Here is a 14,196-nt window from a genome sequence, read left to right as displayed (position 1 = left end):
GCTAATCGCTGGTATTCATACATGGATTCATTATTCTCTGATAAAATTATTTTTGTCTTGAATTCCCCATTCTTATTCTCTTTCTCTTTTTTTTTTTTTTTTTTTAGAAGAGGAAATAATTATAACAACTTGAGCAAAATCTTGCAGTTTTGAAGTTAGCCTTTCAAAAAAGTAAACCATCCCATAAAAAAATCCCTATTTTCTTGTCTCTGGAGTTGCTCACCTAGCTGAAATGTATTGTTACTAATTGCCTTCAATGAGAATTTTGAAACTCCAAAATATCGAAACATTTCTTGTGAAAAATGTTACCTTAGTTACGTAGGTAACCGCACTCCCCATGACTGTAGTGCCTTAGATCTAAAATAATTTTTTCTTGGAATGCATAGCAGTGCTTATGTCCGGTTGTAGATGCAGAGCTAATGTTGAGAATCATTGGCTTAATGACACCTGCTTAATACCCTGGTTTACATAGGAATCATAGAAAAGTAGGGCTGGAAGGGACCTCACAGGTTCATTTGGTCCAGTCCTCTGCTTGAGCCAGGACTGTCTTGGACTAAAGCATTTCAGCCAAGTGTCTGCCTAACTTGCTCTTGAAAATCTCCAAGGAAGGAGAGTCCACCGTTTCGCTACATAGCCTGTTCCAGTGCTTGACCACCCTCATAGTTAAAAAGTCCCTCCTAATCTCACCTAAATTTTCCTCTGCTGCCGTTTGAGGCCATTGTTCCTAGTCCGGTCCCCTATGACCAAAGAGAAAAAGCTCATTTCCCTCCTCTGTAATTGCCATTCAGGTATTTGAATACTGTTATCAAATGTCTCCTGAGCCTTCTCTTCTTCAAACTAAATAACCCTAGTCACTTATTTCACCCTGTCCTTATAAGACTTGCTTCCCAGGTCCCCAGTCATTTTTGTTGCTCTGTACTGGACTCTTTCCAACCTGTCCACATCCTTCTTGAAGTGTGGGGCCCTACACTGGACACAGTATTCCAGGCAAGGTCTTACCTCTGCTGAACCAAGCAGAAGACTCGCTTCCTTTGATTTGCAAGTGACACTCCTGTTAATACATCCCAATGTGCTGTTGGCTTTTTGTTGCAAAAAAAAAAGACTACATTGTTGGCTTGTATTCAGCTTATGGAATTCCTGAGGTCCTTCCCTGCAGTGCTGCAGTCTAGCCAGTCATTCCCCAGTCTGTATCAATCAGTGTATGAAATTATTCTGTCCCAAGTGCAGGACTTTGCACTTATCCTCATCTAAGTGATTGTGGACCATTTTTCCAGCCTGCCCAGATAACTGGGTATCTCATGGAATGATGCATCTCCTTCAAAATATGCACTCTATAGTATCTTGCTAGGGTACAGATTTAATATTGGCTCAGAGGGAAGTGATATGACCTCATAGGGTTGTCATCACCAAATGCAGCCCCACTTGGGTTTTCACACTGCAGCTCCAAGTACTGTCAGTATATAATACTGAGCCCAGAGTGGTATGGCTACAGACTTGTTTGTGATGTATCATGTTTTTCAGGGAGAATATAACTGAAAGACTTAACTCGTTAGTATCAGCTACTCATGTTGGAAAGAGAGGCAACTCCAATTACAGTGTTCCAAATGACTGGGTGAAAATAATACGTAAGTCAAGGCCCACCTCGATCTTTAACTTTGGACTCGTGGTTCTTGGTTTTAATTTATGTTAATCATATCATTTTAATAATATGTTAATCATGCAGTAGTAGATGCTTGTGATACCAGTGATTTTAATTTTAAAAGTTGAGAAATCTTAATTGTAAATCAAAATGAGTTATGAGTTAAATATTTATTTTTATTAGCATTTTATATGCATGATGCAACTGCACATATTCTGTTTCCCTATTGGATAAAAAAAAATTGCGTCTTCATGTGGTACTGTACCTCTCTCCTATGGGCAAACAAAAAGAAAGTATTTTATTGTATTTCTGTGCAGTATTTATCTTTCTGCTTTGTGCTAGTGTTTAAAATATGTCTTTTTTTAGTTTGTTTCCCAAAATGAGTGATTCTCTTTTATAGGTTTGGACCCCTTTAACCCTAAAACCAATGCAAGTGTTGGAAATCTGGAAGGGCTATGCCAGGATATTCCAGCTAATTTGAATATTCGCATAATCACTGCTGATGTAGGAGCAATAGAAGGGATTCCACAGCAAGAGGTACTTGGCGTACAGATCAGGTAAAGCAAAATAATGTTTTTTTGACTACACTCAAATAATATAACTTTCAGTTATGGTGACAGCTGTTTAGTATGTGAGGCCCAAAATGTAATGGCCTTTATCTTTTTATCAGGAGCAGATTTAAAAAAAATAATAATTTTTTTTTATCTCTGCTTGCAACATGGATCCCACTGACAGTCACTTTCACCCTCTGGTTATATACTAGCTGTGCCTATCTCGTTTTGCAAATGAAACTGAAAATAAATAGCTGTATTAAAACAGAAAAATGTTGAAAATGTTCAGGTCTGGCAGTTGCAATAACAAAATAAATTGCTGTAAAGGATTCTAACTTAACAGGGTTATCTTATTAGCAGCTATGTTTGTTTCTGCTTGTGACTGACTTGCTCATAAACAGGGATCCTGGTTTTCTCTGTTTAAAAATCTGAAATTCTCTGATAAATCCAAAATTATCTAATTAAAAAACCCCAAATCAGCGTTTTTCCATGATTAAAATGAAACACCACTATGTATACAGATTTCAGTTTGAACACAATATTTTATTGATATATTTACAATTTTAAAGCAGTTTGGAAACCTACCAGTGCCTCAATTATTATAGTAAAATAAATTCTAAATACCTATGTATTTTGGCATTTGATTTTGTTTTTTAATCACAGAAAATTGGAGCTCCCATGCCCTCTCTGCTCACCAGGATACGGGTCCAGCTGCGGCTACCCCTCCCCTCTGCTTCCTTCCACTCTCCCCCCCACCTTTTTGTGATGCTGAGCAGCTCTGATATGCTGGTGCCCCTTCCTTCCAACTCACAGCACCCCCCCATCCCCGCTGAGCCCCTCACTTGTAACCTGCAGCTCCCCCCACCCCTCGCAGCCCTGCTGGTCCCTCTCTCTTGACCCTACACACCCAGGCCCCAGCCCCCCAGTGGGTGGGGCAGGGTGGAGCGCTGGCAGCATGGAAGGATAAGGAGAATAATAACACTGTCTAGCTCTGATTCAGATAGAATGTGATACAACGATAAAAATATGGTGGAAAATATTGGCAGCAAAGATGTACCAAAAGCATTTAAGAACCTTTATAAGATGTGCATTTACATATTACTCCTTTTTTTTCCAGTTTCTCAACTGTGACATGGCAATTCCAGTGTGGGATTATCTGTGAAAATAAGCCCAGTTATTTTCCTATCGCTGTGTCAGTGCAGTTTATTAAAGTACCAGCTCAACCACCAATTCCAAAGACAAGGTAACTTTTTACATAAAACTAATACCAAGTATTATATCAGGTGGAAGTGCCCAAATAAAATAATGTTAATAAGACACAGCAAATGTGATCTGCTTGGAAACAAACAAATATGTTGGAGACCTCTTTAAATTGTTCTGCACTGCAGTGGTTCTGTCAGTCAAGTCTATTCCTATAGGGTGCAAAGTACATCATGTTCCATGAGGCCAGTGAGAATTTGCTAAGAGTTAAGTGTGCACAGCATCTTACAGGCTAGAGCCCAAAGGGGCTCATCCTGCAGCTCTTATTCATATGGCAGGTTCTTCCATTGACTTCAGTAGGATTACTGGTGTGAGGCTAGCCAAGTGGGTAAGGGGGAGCAGATTGGCTCTAAGGGTGTTTATATGCATGCTCTGGGAGGTGGGGGGAGGGGGCACTTTAAAGCAGCTCTGAGAGCTACTCTAATTAAAGCGCCTGGAGTGCCATGTGTATCAGTGTCCTCACACTAAAAAATGGTGGTGGGGGCACTTTAACTAAAGCTTGTTCAAGTTTTAATTAAAGTATCCTGCCACCATTTTTAAGCGCAGGGATGCTGATATACTGAACGTAATTACCAAGCTCCAGAAGATTTGATTAATCAAGTCTGCTCCAATATGCTGGAACTACAGCGCATCAGAGCAGCCTCAATGCATGTGTGTAAGTGCCCTAAGACTTTCTCTTGCCTTGTCAGCATGTGCAAGCAATTGCATTATTATTATTGACATGTACTACAAAAACACAGAATTCAGATAGGGGAAAGACCTGTTAAGTCACCTCGGCACAGCCAAGAGAGTTCCCCTGGCTATTTTTATGCATTGGCACTAGTGTTCTGGTTGTAATGTTTTAGTTCATCTTTTATAAATAATTGTTTTTCAGGTTTCAGATTAATTATACAGAATATGACTGCGATCGAAATGAAGTTTGCTGGCCACAACTTCTGTATCCATTGACACGGTATTATACAGGTAGAACAGGCTTTGTGAATACTTTGGGACTAACCTGACTATTAGCATGAACAGAGCATGTGAAGCATGAGCCTATCCAGCTCTTACAAAACAAACTACTAGAACGGGAGAGAGAGGATGGGAAGTCAGGAGTTCCCAACTCAAGAACCAACACTGTAAAGATGATAAAGGAATTTTTCCTTTTCCTACACATCACCAGTAACACAAACTGGCTAAATTCTGTCATCAGACCTAGATAGGCCAGCTGATTAATTTAGCGTGCAAAAAGTGTGTGGACTGCTACAAGCACTTTTCCCAGTGAAACCAAGCTATGGGGACTAATGGTCCGGCACAATAAATTGCATTTCTTCTGTTCAGGGAGATTATGCAGATTAAACGGCTCAGGGGTAGCCAGCCTGTGTCATGATTATCACAAGTGGCACGGGCACCCTGTGTGTGTGGTTCGAACCAGATTGAGGGAAGTACTGGCAGCACAGTGCCAGACAGGGCAGGAAACAGTAGCAGCACAGGTAGGCAACAGAAAGCAGAACAGATTGGGCAGGGGAATGGGATCGGAGTGGCATCTGGGAAGGATTTAGGGCTAATCTGAGACATTCCTGTCAACAAAAGTTGCGCTCCCACTTTTCTGCTAGTGCACTGATAATGGCAGAGACACAAAGGCCATGATCTACTTTGTGCAGGATCAGGCTTAACACTGGAAATGACACACAAAATTAACATTTACAGTCTCATTCTGTGTTATATTGTATGGGCCACGTCCTTTAAAGAAAAATTCCCTACTGATCTTCAATGTAAAAATTAAAAGGAAACTTGATGTTTAGGCTCTTCCCATTTTCACTAGAATGTTCTTTTTTTCCTTTCAGGGGAACCATACTCTCAGTCTCTTGCTAAAGGCTTGGTACTGGTGTTTTTCTTGCTACTTGCAGTAATTCTGAGTAGTCCTTGGAGTAAGCTCCTGATAATGTGGGATCACACTTCACTTTAAAATTGGGCTGCAAAGAGAAACACTTTGTAAATGTAGTTTTTTTAATGCTGGTATTAAACTAGTTTGTACAGGTACTTCTTTGTAAAATTTGTGAAAAACTATTTCTGGACTGTACATATGTTTTTACAGTTATATATAAACATGTAAATTAAAAATGCCATGTGTATAGAAGAAGGTTTTTATTTATTTATTTAAATAGTTATTCTGCTATTTAAGTGCAGGATTCTGCTGCTCTGTCTCCAGAATGCAGTTCAGTACTGCTGCCTTTGGGGATCTCCAGAGGTGCAAGATGTACTTGGCTGGACCCAGCTCCAGCTAATAAAACTTCAGAGAATTTGCCAATCAACAATTAATTTCACTGAATTATGAATGGGACCTACTGCAGAACCGGTATTCTCGAAGCAACTCACAGCTGAGGGTTTTTTTGGATGTGGGGATAAATACTTGAACACTTGCTTTGGAAACTAAACTATTAACTAGTTAATAAGTTTCAGTAGTTAAACTTTATCAACTCAGATGCTATTTGCACTCACCTGTGTATACGTGATTAGTTACAACTGAGCTCTTTCCTTACCATTTTGGTGGTTGTGGGGAACATACATTAAATGTCCTCTTGTTCATTATGTTGTGGGGCACAGACTAGAACCAAAAAAAAGCCACCCCTGCCGCGTTGTGCCTGCGTCCTGTTCCCCCTGTGCTGCATGCCTTTCCCCTTCCACATCGATCCTTGCAGGGAAGCCTCTCCCTTTTGCTTCTGGATTTTAACCACTGAAAAGCGACACGCATCCCACGCCCTCCCCCTGCGGGGCGGCTTCTCCCCAGTTCTGCAGGAAACTGCGGCCCCGCTCCCCCGTGCCTGGGACGCCCACGTGTCCCAGCACCTTGCCCCGGGGGCGGGGCTAAGGCGCGGCTCGGCACCGATTGGCCCACGCGCACTTCCGGGGGAAGGCGGAAGCGGGCGGGCGGCGATCTGGCCGTGGCTGGGGGCGCCGGGCCGGTGACTGACCCCCGGGCGGGGTGGGTGGGGAGGGGTGGCATGGGGGCGCTGTTCCGCGGCGAGCGCATGTGCCTGGCGCAGCTGTTCCTGCAGGCGGGCGCGGCTTACGAGTGCCTCAGCGCGGTGGGCGAGCGCGGCCTGGCCGAGTTCCGGGACGTGAGTACCACGCCTGCCCCCAACCGCCGCCCCCGGGCCCGGACCCGAACTCTCTCAGCAGGGCCCCGCCCTCGTGCACGTCACATTCATTGCGCAGCGCAGTGCGCAATAAAGGGGTCTCCGTCTGGCGCCCCGGGGACCGCGGGGAGCCATGTCCTGTCTGTCCGGACCCGAGGGTCTCGTCGCCTCGCGATCGGAGGCCGGGTGCCACAGTTGCGCCTCCTGCTCGGGCACGGGCATGGGAGGGGGTGGAGAGGGGTCTTGGTGACGGACATGGACATTTATTATTATTATTTTTTTTAAAGACACTTTTTGTGTTCCCAGCCCGGTCAAGTCCAAATCCATGAGTCTGTCCTAACCGCAAGTGGCCCTGCTACCGGCAAACATTACCCACCCCATCGTGGGCTTCAGATATTTCCAGTCGGGCAGCCTGTGTGCGCGGGGGCTTGGGGTTTGGATGCCCCCAAGTTTTGCCTGCCCTCAGCCACATGGATGGATATAAACTCCGACAGATGCAAACTCCTGGAGGGCTGCTCTAGGCTTAATACCAGGAAATACGCCATTGCATTCGGGGTGTCCAGGCTGTGGGATAAACTCCTTCTGGAGGTGCTGCGGTCACCTGCCCTGGAGGTTTTGCAAGAGGAGACTGGACGGTCACCTTGCCGGGGTTGCTTGACCCCAGTCGTCTTCCTGCCGAGAGCTGGGGGCTGGACCTGGTGATCTGCGAGGTCCCTTCCAGCCCCTGGCAACTATGAATCTATGAAAATACGCCTGTAAAAGCAAGCTGGGGAGGAGTGTCTCATTTCCATCAAGTGGGTCTTAACTCCCAACACCTCGGCGAGTACTAACCCACGCCAGAAGAACTGTTGTCCCTGGGAACGCTTAAGGAAAACTGCCTTCGTGGACCCAGATACGTGGTGTTTCCCTGTGGCCATGCACGCATGGCTGTAAAGCAGCGCTGCCTCAGAGAGCCCCAGCGCATGTCCTCGTAGGGGAAGCCAAACGCCTGCTTGATATCCACACGTAGTGGTGTTGGTGTAGCCCCTTTCCCCGCAGGGCAAAGTGCTACCGGCCCAGCCCATGCCAGTGGGCAGGAGGGAGGGTGTTTCTTAGGATGGTCTGATCCATCTTTGCTTGCTGGATTTCAAAGGGAAGGCAGGAGGCATTTGCGTGGGAGGGGGGCTCACCTGTGAACATCATCAGACTAACGCTGTGTTTAAAGTTGCTAATGTCGGGTCTTCCAGGTGCCTTTGTATGGTAAACCTTTGCTCTGTGTGTAGAGCCAGGGAAGCCAAAGGGGATTAATCCTGAAAAGATTCTCATGTGGTTTAGGGTTGTATCATCAGGGCCTTTATGTTTTAGTGGGGCAAAGAAAGGGCAATATTTTAAAGAAATGCTTTTCAGCGGCTCATATGCAAATCCTGATTCTGTCCCAGTAGTTGAATACGCATTCATAAAGGCAGGGTGTGCTCCGTGTGATGCTGAGAGGGTCTAACTGTGCACAGTGATCAGTGTGCTTGCTACAGCAAAAGCCATGTTACTTTGCCAGCCGGAAAGCTCCACTAACCAGCATCTGTCAATACAAATCTTCCTTCGGAGGGACGCAGCAAAAGCGGAAGCCACGTTTCCAGTTTCGCTGCTGCAAGCCGAGTTCTTCTTTACTTTTTCCTTGTGGACCATGGCCCAGGGCAAAGCAGCCTGTGTGGGGTACCCCTCCCTGTCCCCCAGCATACTGATGCCAGGGAGTGCACTGCACAGTGCCTATTTGATTAACGGGCATCCCCCATTCCCAGGGGGATGCCAGATAACAGAGCTTTTACTGTACTTGGATTCATTTTCAAATTGTGTATCAGACACCTTTGCAATCAATGGCAATATTCCCATTCACTGCAGCAAGGGATAATCAAACCCTGTATTTGCATGGTTAATTTTCAGTCAGAAAAATAGTAAATTAACCAAAAAAATTGGAACAGTTGCTCCATAGGATCTAATTAATTTTGTAACGTGATGGAATGAGACAATTGATTTTGTTTTGTTATAATAATGTTTGTTGTTATAACAAAAGTTACCACAGTTGTTTGAAGACTGTCTGTCAACAGCCCCCTAACTGAGAAGAAGCAACTGCTGCAAAGAGTGAGCTTTTGTCCAGGACAGACGTGGTTCTAATTCCTGGCTGCCTGGTTTTAGTAGTGCAGCAACAAACGTCAAATGAAAGACTGCTTTTGGCACTGAGGTCCTGAGCTGCATATGTTATCAAGTGCGCTGGGACTACTCACAAATGTCACGTTGCCGGGGAGAAGTGTTCTTAAGTCAATGAACCATTTGTGTTCTGGAGAACTACTGCTGTGTGAAATATTTAATTAGTGTTTTTCTTTTTCATCTGCAGCTCAATCCAAATGTAAGTGCATTTCAGAGAAAATTTGTGAGTGAAGTGAAGAAATGTGAGGAAATGGAAAGGATACTTGGTAAGCTTTGTTTGTGTTAATGTTTTCCTGACTTTAATTATGTCTTAGCTCTTCTACTAGTTAGAGATTTCATAATTGGAGTATTGCTGCAATGGAGATACTATCTGTGGTTTTTATATTCTGCCCAATGGTGATTCTGAGCACTGCAAAATGTAATGAGACTCTCCCTTCCTTGCATGTTTCCGTATTTATGATGGTTAGTAAATTGTGAGCCAGGGTGGCTCCATAAATAGGACTGAACTGAGAGAAGAAATGGATCCTTTCCTTATTCTGCTCTAGACATATGTTGAGACTTGCAGTATGTCACTCAACTTTTGTTATTCTTTTTCTTCAACTGAGAAATGAGGCTAATGAGGCACTGGATTAGTCTTAGGTAACTATTTAAAACGGTGGTTTTCAATCTTTTTTTTCATTTGTGGTCCCCTTTGGAAATTTCTAATGGAGGCGTGGGTCCCTTTGAATGGTACGTGTGGGTATTCACATACTTTTGATTGTAGTTATCCTTCACGGAGCCCATAAACAGTATGCAGACCCCCAGGAGTCCACGGACCACAGGTTGAAAACCATTAATTTAAAAAATACCCTAGAGTTTGAGAAGAAGTGCTGAACCACCATGTTCCCGATAAACTGTTCATCCAGTGTCAGTATAATTCTGAGTAGGAAAATGGAGCTTGGACCTTTCCAGGATAGATTTCTTTGGATACAAGATCAGCATAACAAGTGTATATAAACAAATAATGTGAAAGTGTGTCTATATATGTATGTATGTATGTATATATGTATGTATTTAAGGAAATCTGTTTTAGCCTCTTAAGGAAAGTAGCCTTAATGACAGCAGTTTGTTAATCCCCCAAACACTTGTTCTACCCCTGCCTTGTAGCAAAGAAAAACTCTTTTGTATCATGTTTTGAAGATCCCCTGTACCTAGAAACCTTCATATGAGTTAGATGTGAATAAATTGTCATGTGTCAGATCTTGCAAAACACTCAGCACCTCCAGTTATGACTGAAGATCAGCGTGAGTGGAGGGTGTCCAGGAGGTGTTCAGGATCGAACCCCTAAATGAGTTGCTTAGGTAATGTGTTTTGACAAGTGTAAGATAATATGAGCCCCTTTAATTCTGTCCCTGTTCTCTACTCTAGGATATTTAGTGCAAGAAATTAAAAAAGCGGATATTCCTCTTCCTGAAGGAGACGTTGCTCCTGCTGCCCCTGTGCTTAAACATGTTTTAGAAATCCAGGTAACTTTTTAAAAGCTTTGTCACAAAAATGAAAGGCAGCATTAGGTTTAGGTACAGCCACTTGCTTCCCTTTGGTCTGGGTATCAGATCCCTGCAGTTCTTGTGTACAGTTGTGAGAGTTGGTAGATTTTCAGTCCCATTTCTTACTTGATCATTTGCTGTCTGCATGGTCATAGTTCTGCTATTAATGCTTTCAGGAAGTTGGAGCAACTTGATGGGGGAGGTTTAATTAATTTGCTTCATGCTTTCTGTTCTGTGAAGCTTTTTCTTTTTCAGCCGGTAGGATACCAAAGAGATAATTGAGGATATGTCTTGCTGGAGGCTTTCCTGGCTTAGATCAAAGCTAACCCTTAATTTTGTTTGTATGACTCAGGGAGCAAGATTATTGCAAAGCTAAAATAAAAAGCTTTTTGGAAACTGATGGATGAGAGAGGGAAATAAAAGGCCTGCATTTATTCTTTTTACCACTGAAAACGTTTTTGTTTTGAGGCTGTAAATAATTTTACAGCAGAGGGAGAGATTTTTCTGATTTCATTATCTTTTCATCCTTTTTTTGTCAAATATGCTTATGAGTGTCTCAGATGATTTAGATGAATGGTAGAATTTTTAATTGCAGACTAACCCCTGTAAAACAAAATTTATTCTGCTAATTTGTTGGTGGGGCTAAATATCATACTACTTCCATTAAAGAAAGCATGTGACAGTAGCAAATCAGTTGCAAAATGTTACTTCTGCTCTTATTCTCTGATCCGTTAATTAGGAAGCCAGAATTTCAGTTACAGAACAGGTTGTAATAAAGGCTGGTAGTTGGCATACGTTGTGATGAGAAGAAGTAATTAGATGCTCCTTATGTTGGATACATATTTTGTTTAATCTGTGTTGATCTATTCATGTTATGGAATATATTTTATCTGTTCTCCATGTGGAGTGCATAGTTAGTTTAATGATCCTATTTGGTAAAATACAGCAACAAATTAGAAATAACTATTCTTGTTTTTTTAAACAAAGTGGAAATGATGATGTGTTTTCTCTGTACTGTAGGAAAAGTTGCAGAAACTGGAGACAGAGCTGAGAGAGGTGACTAAAAACAAAGAGAAGCTGCGGAAGAACCTGCTTGAGCTGACAGAGTACATCTACATGTTGCGGGTCACACAAGGCTTTGTCAGAAGTGCTGAGGTACTACATATACTTGGACTATGTCGACTGAGTTTTCTTGTGACATCTTGCTTTCTAATGATAATTTTGGTAGAGCTATTAGAACATCATGCATTTTTATGGCTGTTCGTATTGTGGCAGTTGTTAGGGATACCGATCAAGGACTGGGGTCCAGTTATACTTGGCCGTGTGTATATACAATGAAAAGTCAGTCACTGCCCTAAAGCAGCTTTCTGTTTCCGTATCAAATCACTTAAACACTGATATTGGTATCTGCTAAAATGAATGAAGACATGATTTGACTCTTTTATGCTCAAGTTGCATTTAGAAGTCTGTCTTAAAATCTTTGTGATAGTAGTTTTACTCATTGACAAAAATGTTGAAAAATATACAAGGTCCTGAGCTCTTACTTGTTATCTCAAATCGTAAGGGAGATATTTTTTGTAAAATGTATTAATCAAATTGAAATATATTTTTTATTAAACTGACTAATATTAAATCTTTTGAAAACTGTCGGCCTCTCATTTGATAGCATGAACCATATATACCTGCAAATTATGAAGAATTCCCAACTTTGGAAACTGAACCTTTGGTGGACTACAATTGTATGCACAGGCTGGGTGCCAAACTGGGGTAGGTACTGTTAAAGAATCTTGTTGATTAGGTGTGGAGATCGGGATTTACTGTACTGCTATTAAACTCCTCTAAATACTGGTTTGGATCTGTACCTAGTGTAAACCAGTGTAGCTTTATTAACTTCAGTTGAGCAACACCTATTTTCACTAGTAGAGAATGTGGCCCAGTTTATAGAATCCAGTTTTGTCGCTGAATTATTGAGGACAGGAGTACAGCCAAAATACCATTGCATTATGTTCACTGAAGTGATTTAAAGGGTGCGTGTTAGAGAAAATGTACACTTCCACTGGATCATTATTTCGTTACTGTATTTGCTGCTCTTATTACAAGGTAAATGTAGTATTTTAATCATTAATGACAGCATGACAGCTGTAAAATACTAAAATAATTAATTTATCAAACATACATGTGTACATTGAAAGAGCTGTACCCCACACATCCTCACAGCATCCCTGCATGGTCAATTATACTGCATTTTACACATGGGGATAGAATCGGGTATAGAGAAACTGAATCATTTGCTTATGGCTGTGGGAAGAGTTAGTGTCAGACCTGGTTGCATGATCAGAGCAACAGCCATATCTTTCTCCCTTAAGCAGAAAGTACTTTTTTAATTTCATCTGCTGTTGGATGTAAGTAAAAGAAAATGGGCAATAACTGTGTAGCATGACATTTTTGTTCTGCAGAAATGCAACTACTAAATTCTTGTAATTCACGTATGTTTAAAAAAAAATCTGTGGGTTTTGGTTTACTCTTAACACCTGCCTTTTATATAGATTTATATCTGGTTTAGTTCATCGAGCCAAAATTGATGCATTTGAAAAAATGCTATGGAGAGTCTGCAAAGGATATACTATTCTTAGTTATGCAGAACTGGATGAGTGTCTGGAAGATCCAGATACAGTGAGTAAACACTGCTACCATTTTATTATCTGTTCACACTTTACACAGTTAGGCAAAATGTTTCTCAGGGGAAGAGCCATTATTCATTCATCTGTGTGTAAAAATGAAAGGTTAATGACATCACAGTATCCATAGAGGAAAAGTTCAATTCTTTTATAGACCAGTGTTACAAACTGAGAGTTGGTGATCATAATCCTGTTTAACTTCAGGATTAATGATTAATTATTAAGTTCAGTGTGACAGATAAGGAATTTGTATGACGGCTTCATACTTCCATCCTCTGGATTTCTTATTGAAAATATTGCTGTGGATCTATTTTTGTAACACTATTTACAGCTTTAGAAAATAACACCACAGTTCATTTCTTGCCTCACCCCAAATGTCTTCCTGTCTGCCTTAAGTATAGTGAAACAAAATAGATTATCACACTTTCAGTTTTCTTTCTTGGGCTACTTTAAAATGGTGTGGTTTTCTTGTTAATATTGTTTTCTTACAGTTCTAAAACAATTCTTTGACCGTATAATTCCACTCAGAGGAAAATATATAATTTTAATAAACAGTGTCCATTTATTTTTGGTTTTAGGGTGAACCCACAAAATGGTTTGTGTTTTTAATATCCTGTTGGGGCGAACAAATTGGCCAGAAGGTAAAGAAGATATGTGACTGGTGAGAAATAAGCCTTATTTAATTTTTACTTCAAATTGAGTAAAGTGTTTTGACCATGGTGGAGTTTTTTCATTACATGGGGATGCTGTTTTCATACGACAGTCTTGAAGATACAGTTTTAGTTATTTCTGCATTAGTTGTTTTTCCATTTGTAATTTTAGCTTCCTGGTGGGGCAGGGTGGGGCTGTGCTCGGGGTGGCCGGTGGTGGCTTTGGAGGGGCTACAGGGTGGGCTGCAGCCACCCAAGATTTTGCCATAGCCCCTCCCAGTGCTGCTACCCACCCTGACCACAGCCTGGCGCTGCCCTGCCAGGAAGAGCTTGGCGCAGCCTTGGCCCTAGCCTGTCCTGCCCTGTGCTGATCCAGGGGCACGTGTCCCCCTTCACGCCCCCACGCCCTCCCGGATGAGTGGCAAGAGCCACTGGATGAGCAGGCGAATGCCAGACAAGCAGTGCGCAGCAGCAGGAGCCACCCCCCGACGAGCCGCGGCTCTGTCCCATGCCCTCCCTGCCCCAGCTGGGCAGCGCCTGCCTCAGCCGCACTCCTCCCTCACCGCAGAGGCCTTGATCTGCACTCCCCCCC

General features: G+C 42.4%; 2 protein-coding genes across 3 annotated transcripts in view; both read left to right on the top strand.

Annotated features, from left to right (window-relative positions):
* The window catches only part of TCTN2 (tectonic family member 2), a 20,207-nt gene extending 14,638 nt beyond the window's left edge, over positions 1-5,569 (top strand). For both annotated transcript variants that reach the window (XM_019507120.1, XM_019507121.1), the window contains exons 14-18: positions 1,522-1,625; positions 2,040-2,196; positions 3,308-3,433; positions 4,325-4,413; positions 5,277-5,569. In XM_019507120.1, coding sequence (XP_019362665.1) covers positions 1,522-1,625; positions 2,040-2,196; positions 3,308-3,433; positions 4,325-4,413; positions 5,277-5,398 — 598 coding nt within the window. In that variant the 3' untranslated portion in view covers positions 5,399-5,569. The remainder of the gene's footprint in view (positions 1-1,521; positions 1,626-2,039; positions 2,197-3,307; positions 3,434-4,324; positions 4,414-5,276) is intronic.
* Positions 5,570-6,413: 844 nt separating this feature from the next.
* Positions 6,414-14,196, top strand: part of ATP6V0A2 (ATPase H+ transporting V0 subunit a2) — a 21,329-nt gene continuing 13,546 nt past the window's right edge. Inside the window, exons 1-7 of the mRNA XM_019507119.1 lie at positions 6,414-6,551; positions 8,938-9,016; positions 10,158-10,255; positions 11,297-11,431; positions 11,943-12,043; positions 12,823-12,949; positions 13,533-13,615. Coding sequence (XP_019362664.1) covers positions 6,435-6,551; positions 8,938-9,016; positions 10,158-10,255; positions 11,297-11,431; positions 11,943-12,043; positions 12,823-12,949; positions 13,533-13,615 — 740 coding nt within the window. The 5' untranslated portion in view covers positions 6,414-6,434. The remainder of the gene's footprint in view (positions 6,552-8,937; positions 9,017-10,157; positions 10,256-11,296; positions 11,432-11,942; positions 12,044-12,822; positions 12,950-13,532; positions 13,616-14,196) is intronic.

The sequence above is a fragment of the Gavialis gangeticus genome, unplaced genomic scaffold, assembly GCF_001723915.1.
Source record: "Gavialis gangeticus isolate Ggan-Ray unplaced genomic scaffold, GavGan_comp1, whole genome shotgun sequence".
Classification (NCBI taxonomy): domain Eukaryota; kingdom Metazoa; phylum Chordata; order Crocodylia; family Gavialidae; genus Gavialis; species Gavialis gangeticus.
The sequence above is the reverse complement of the archived record's forward strand: the minus strand, read 5'-3'. Positions and strand labels throughout refer to the sequence as shown.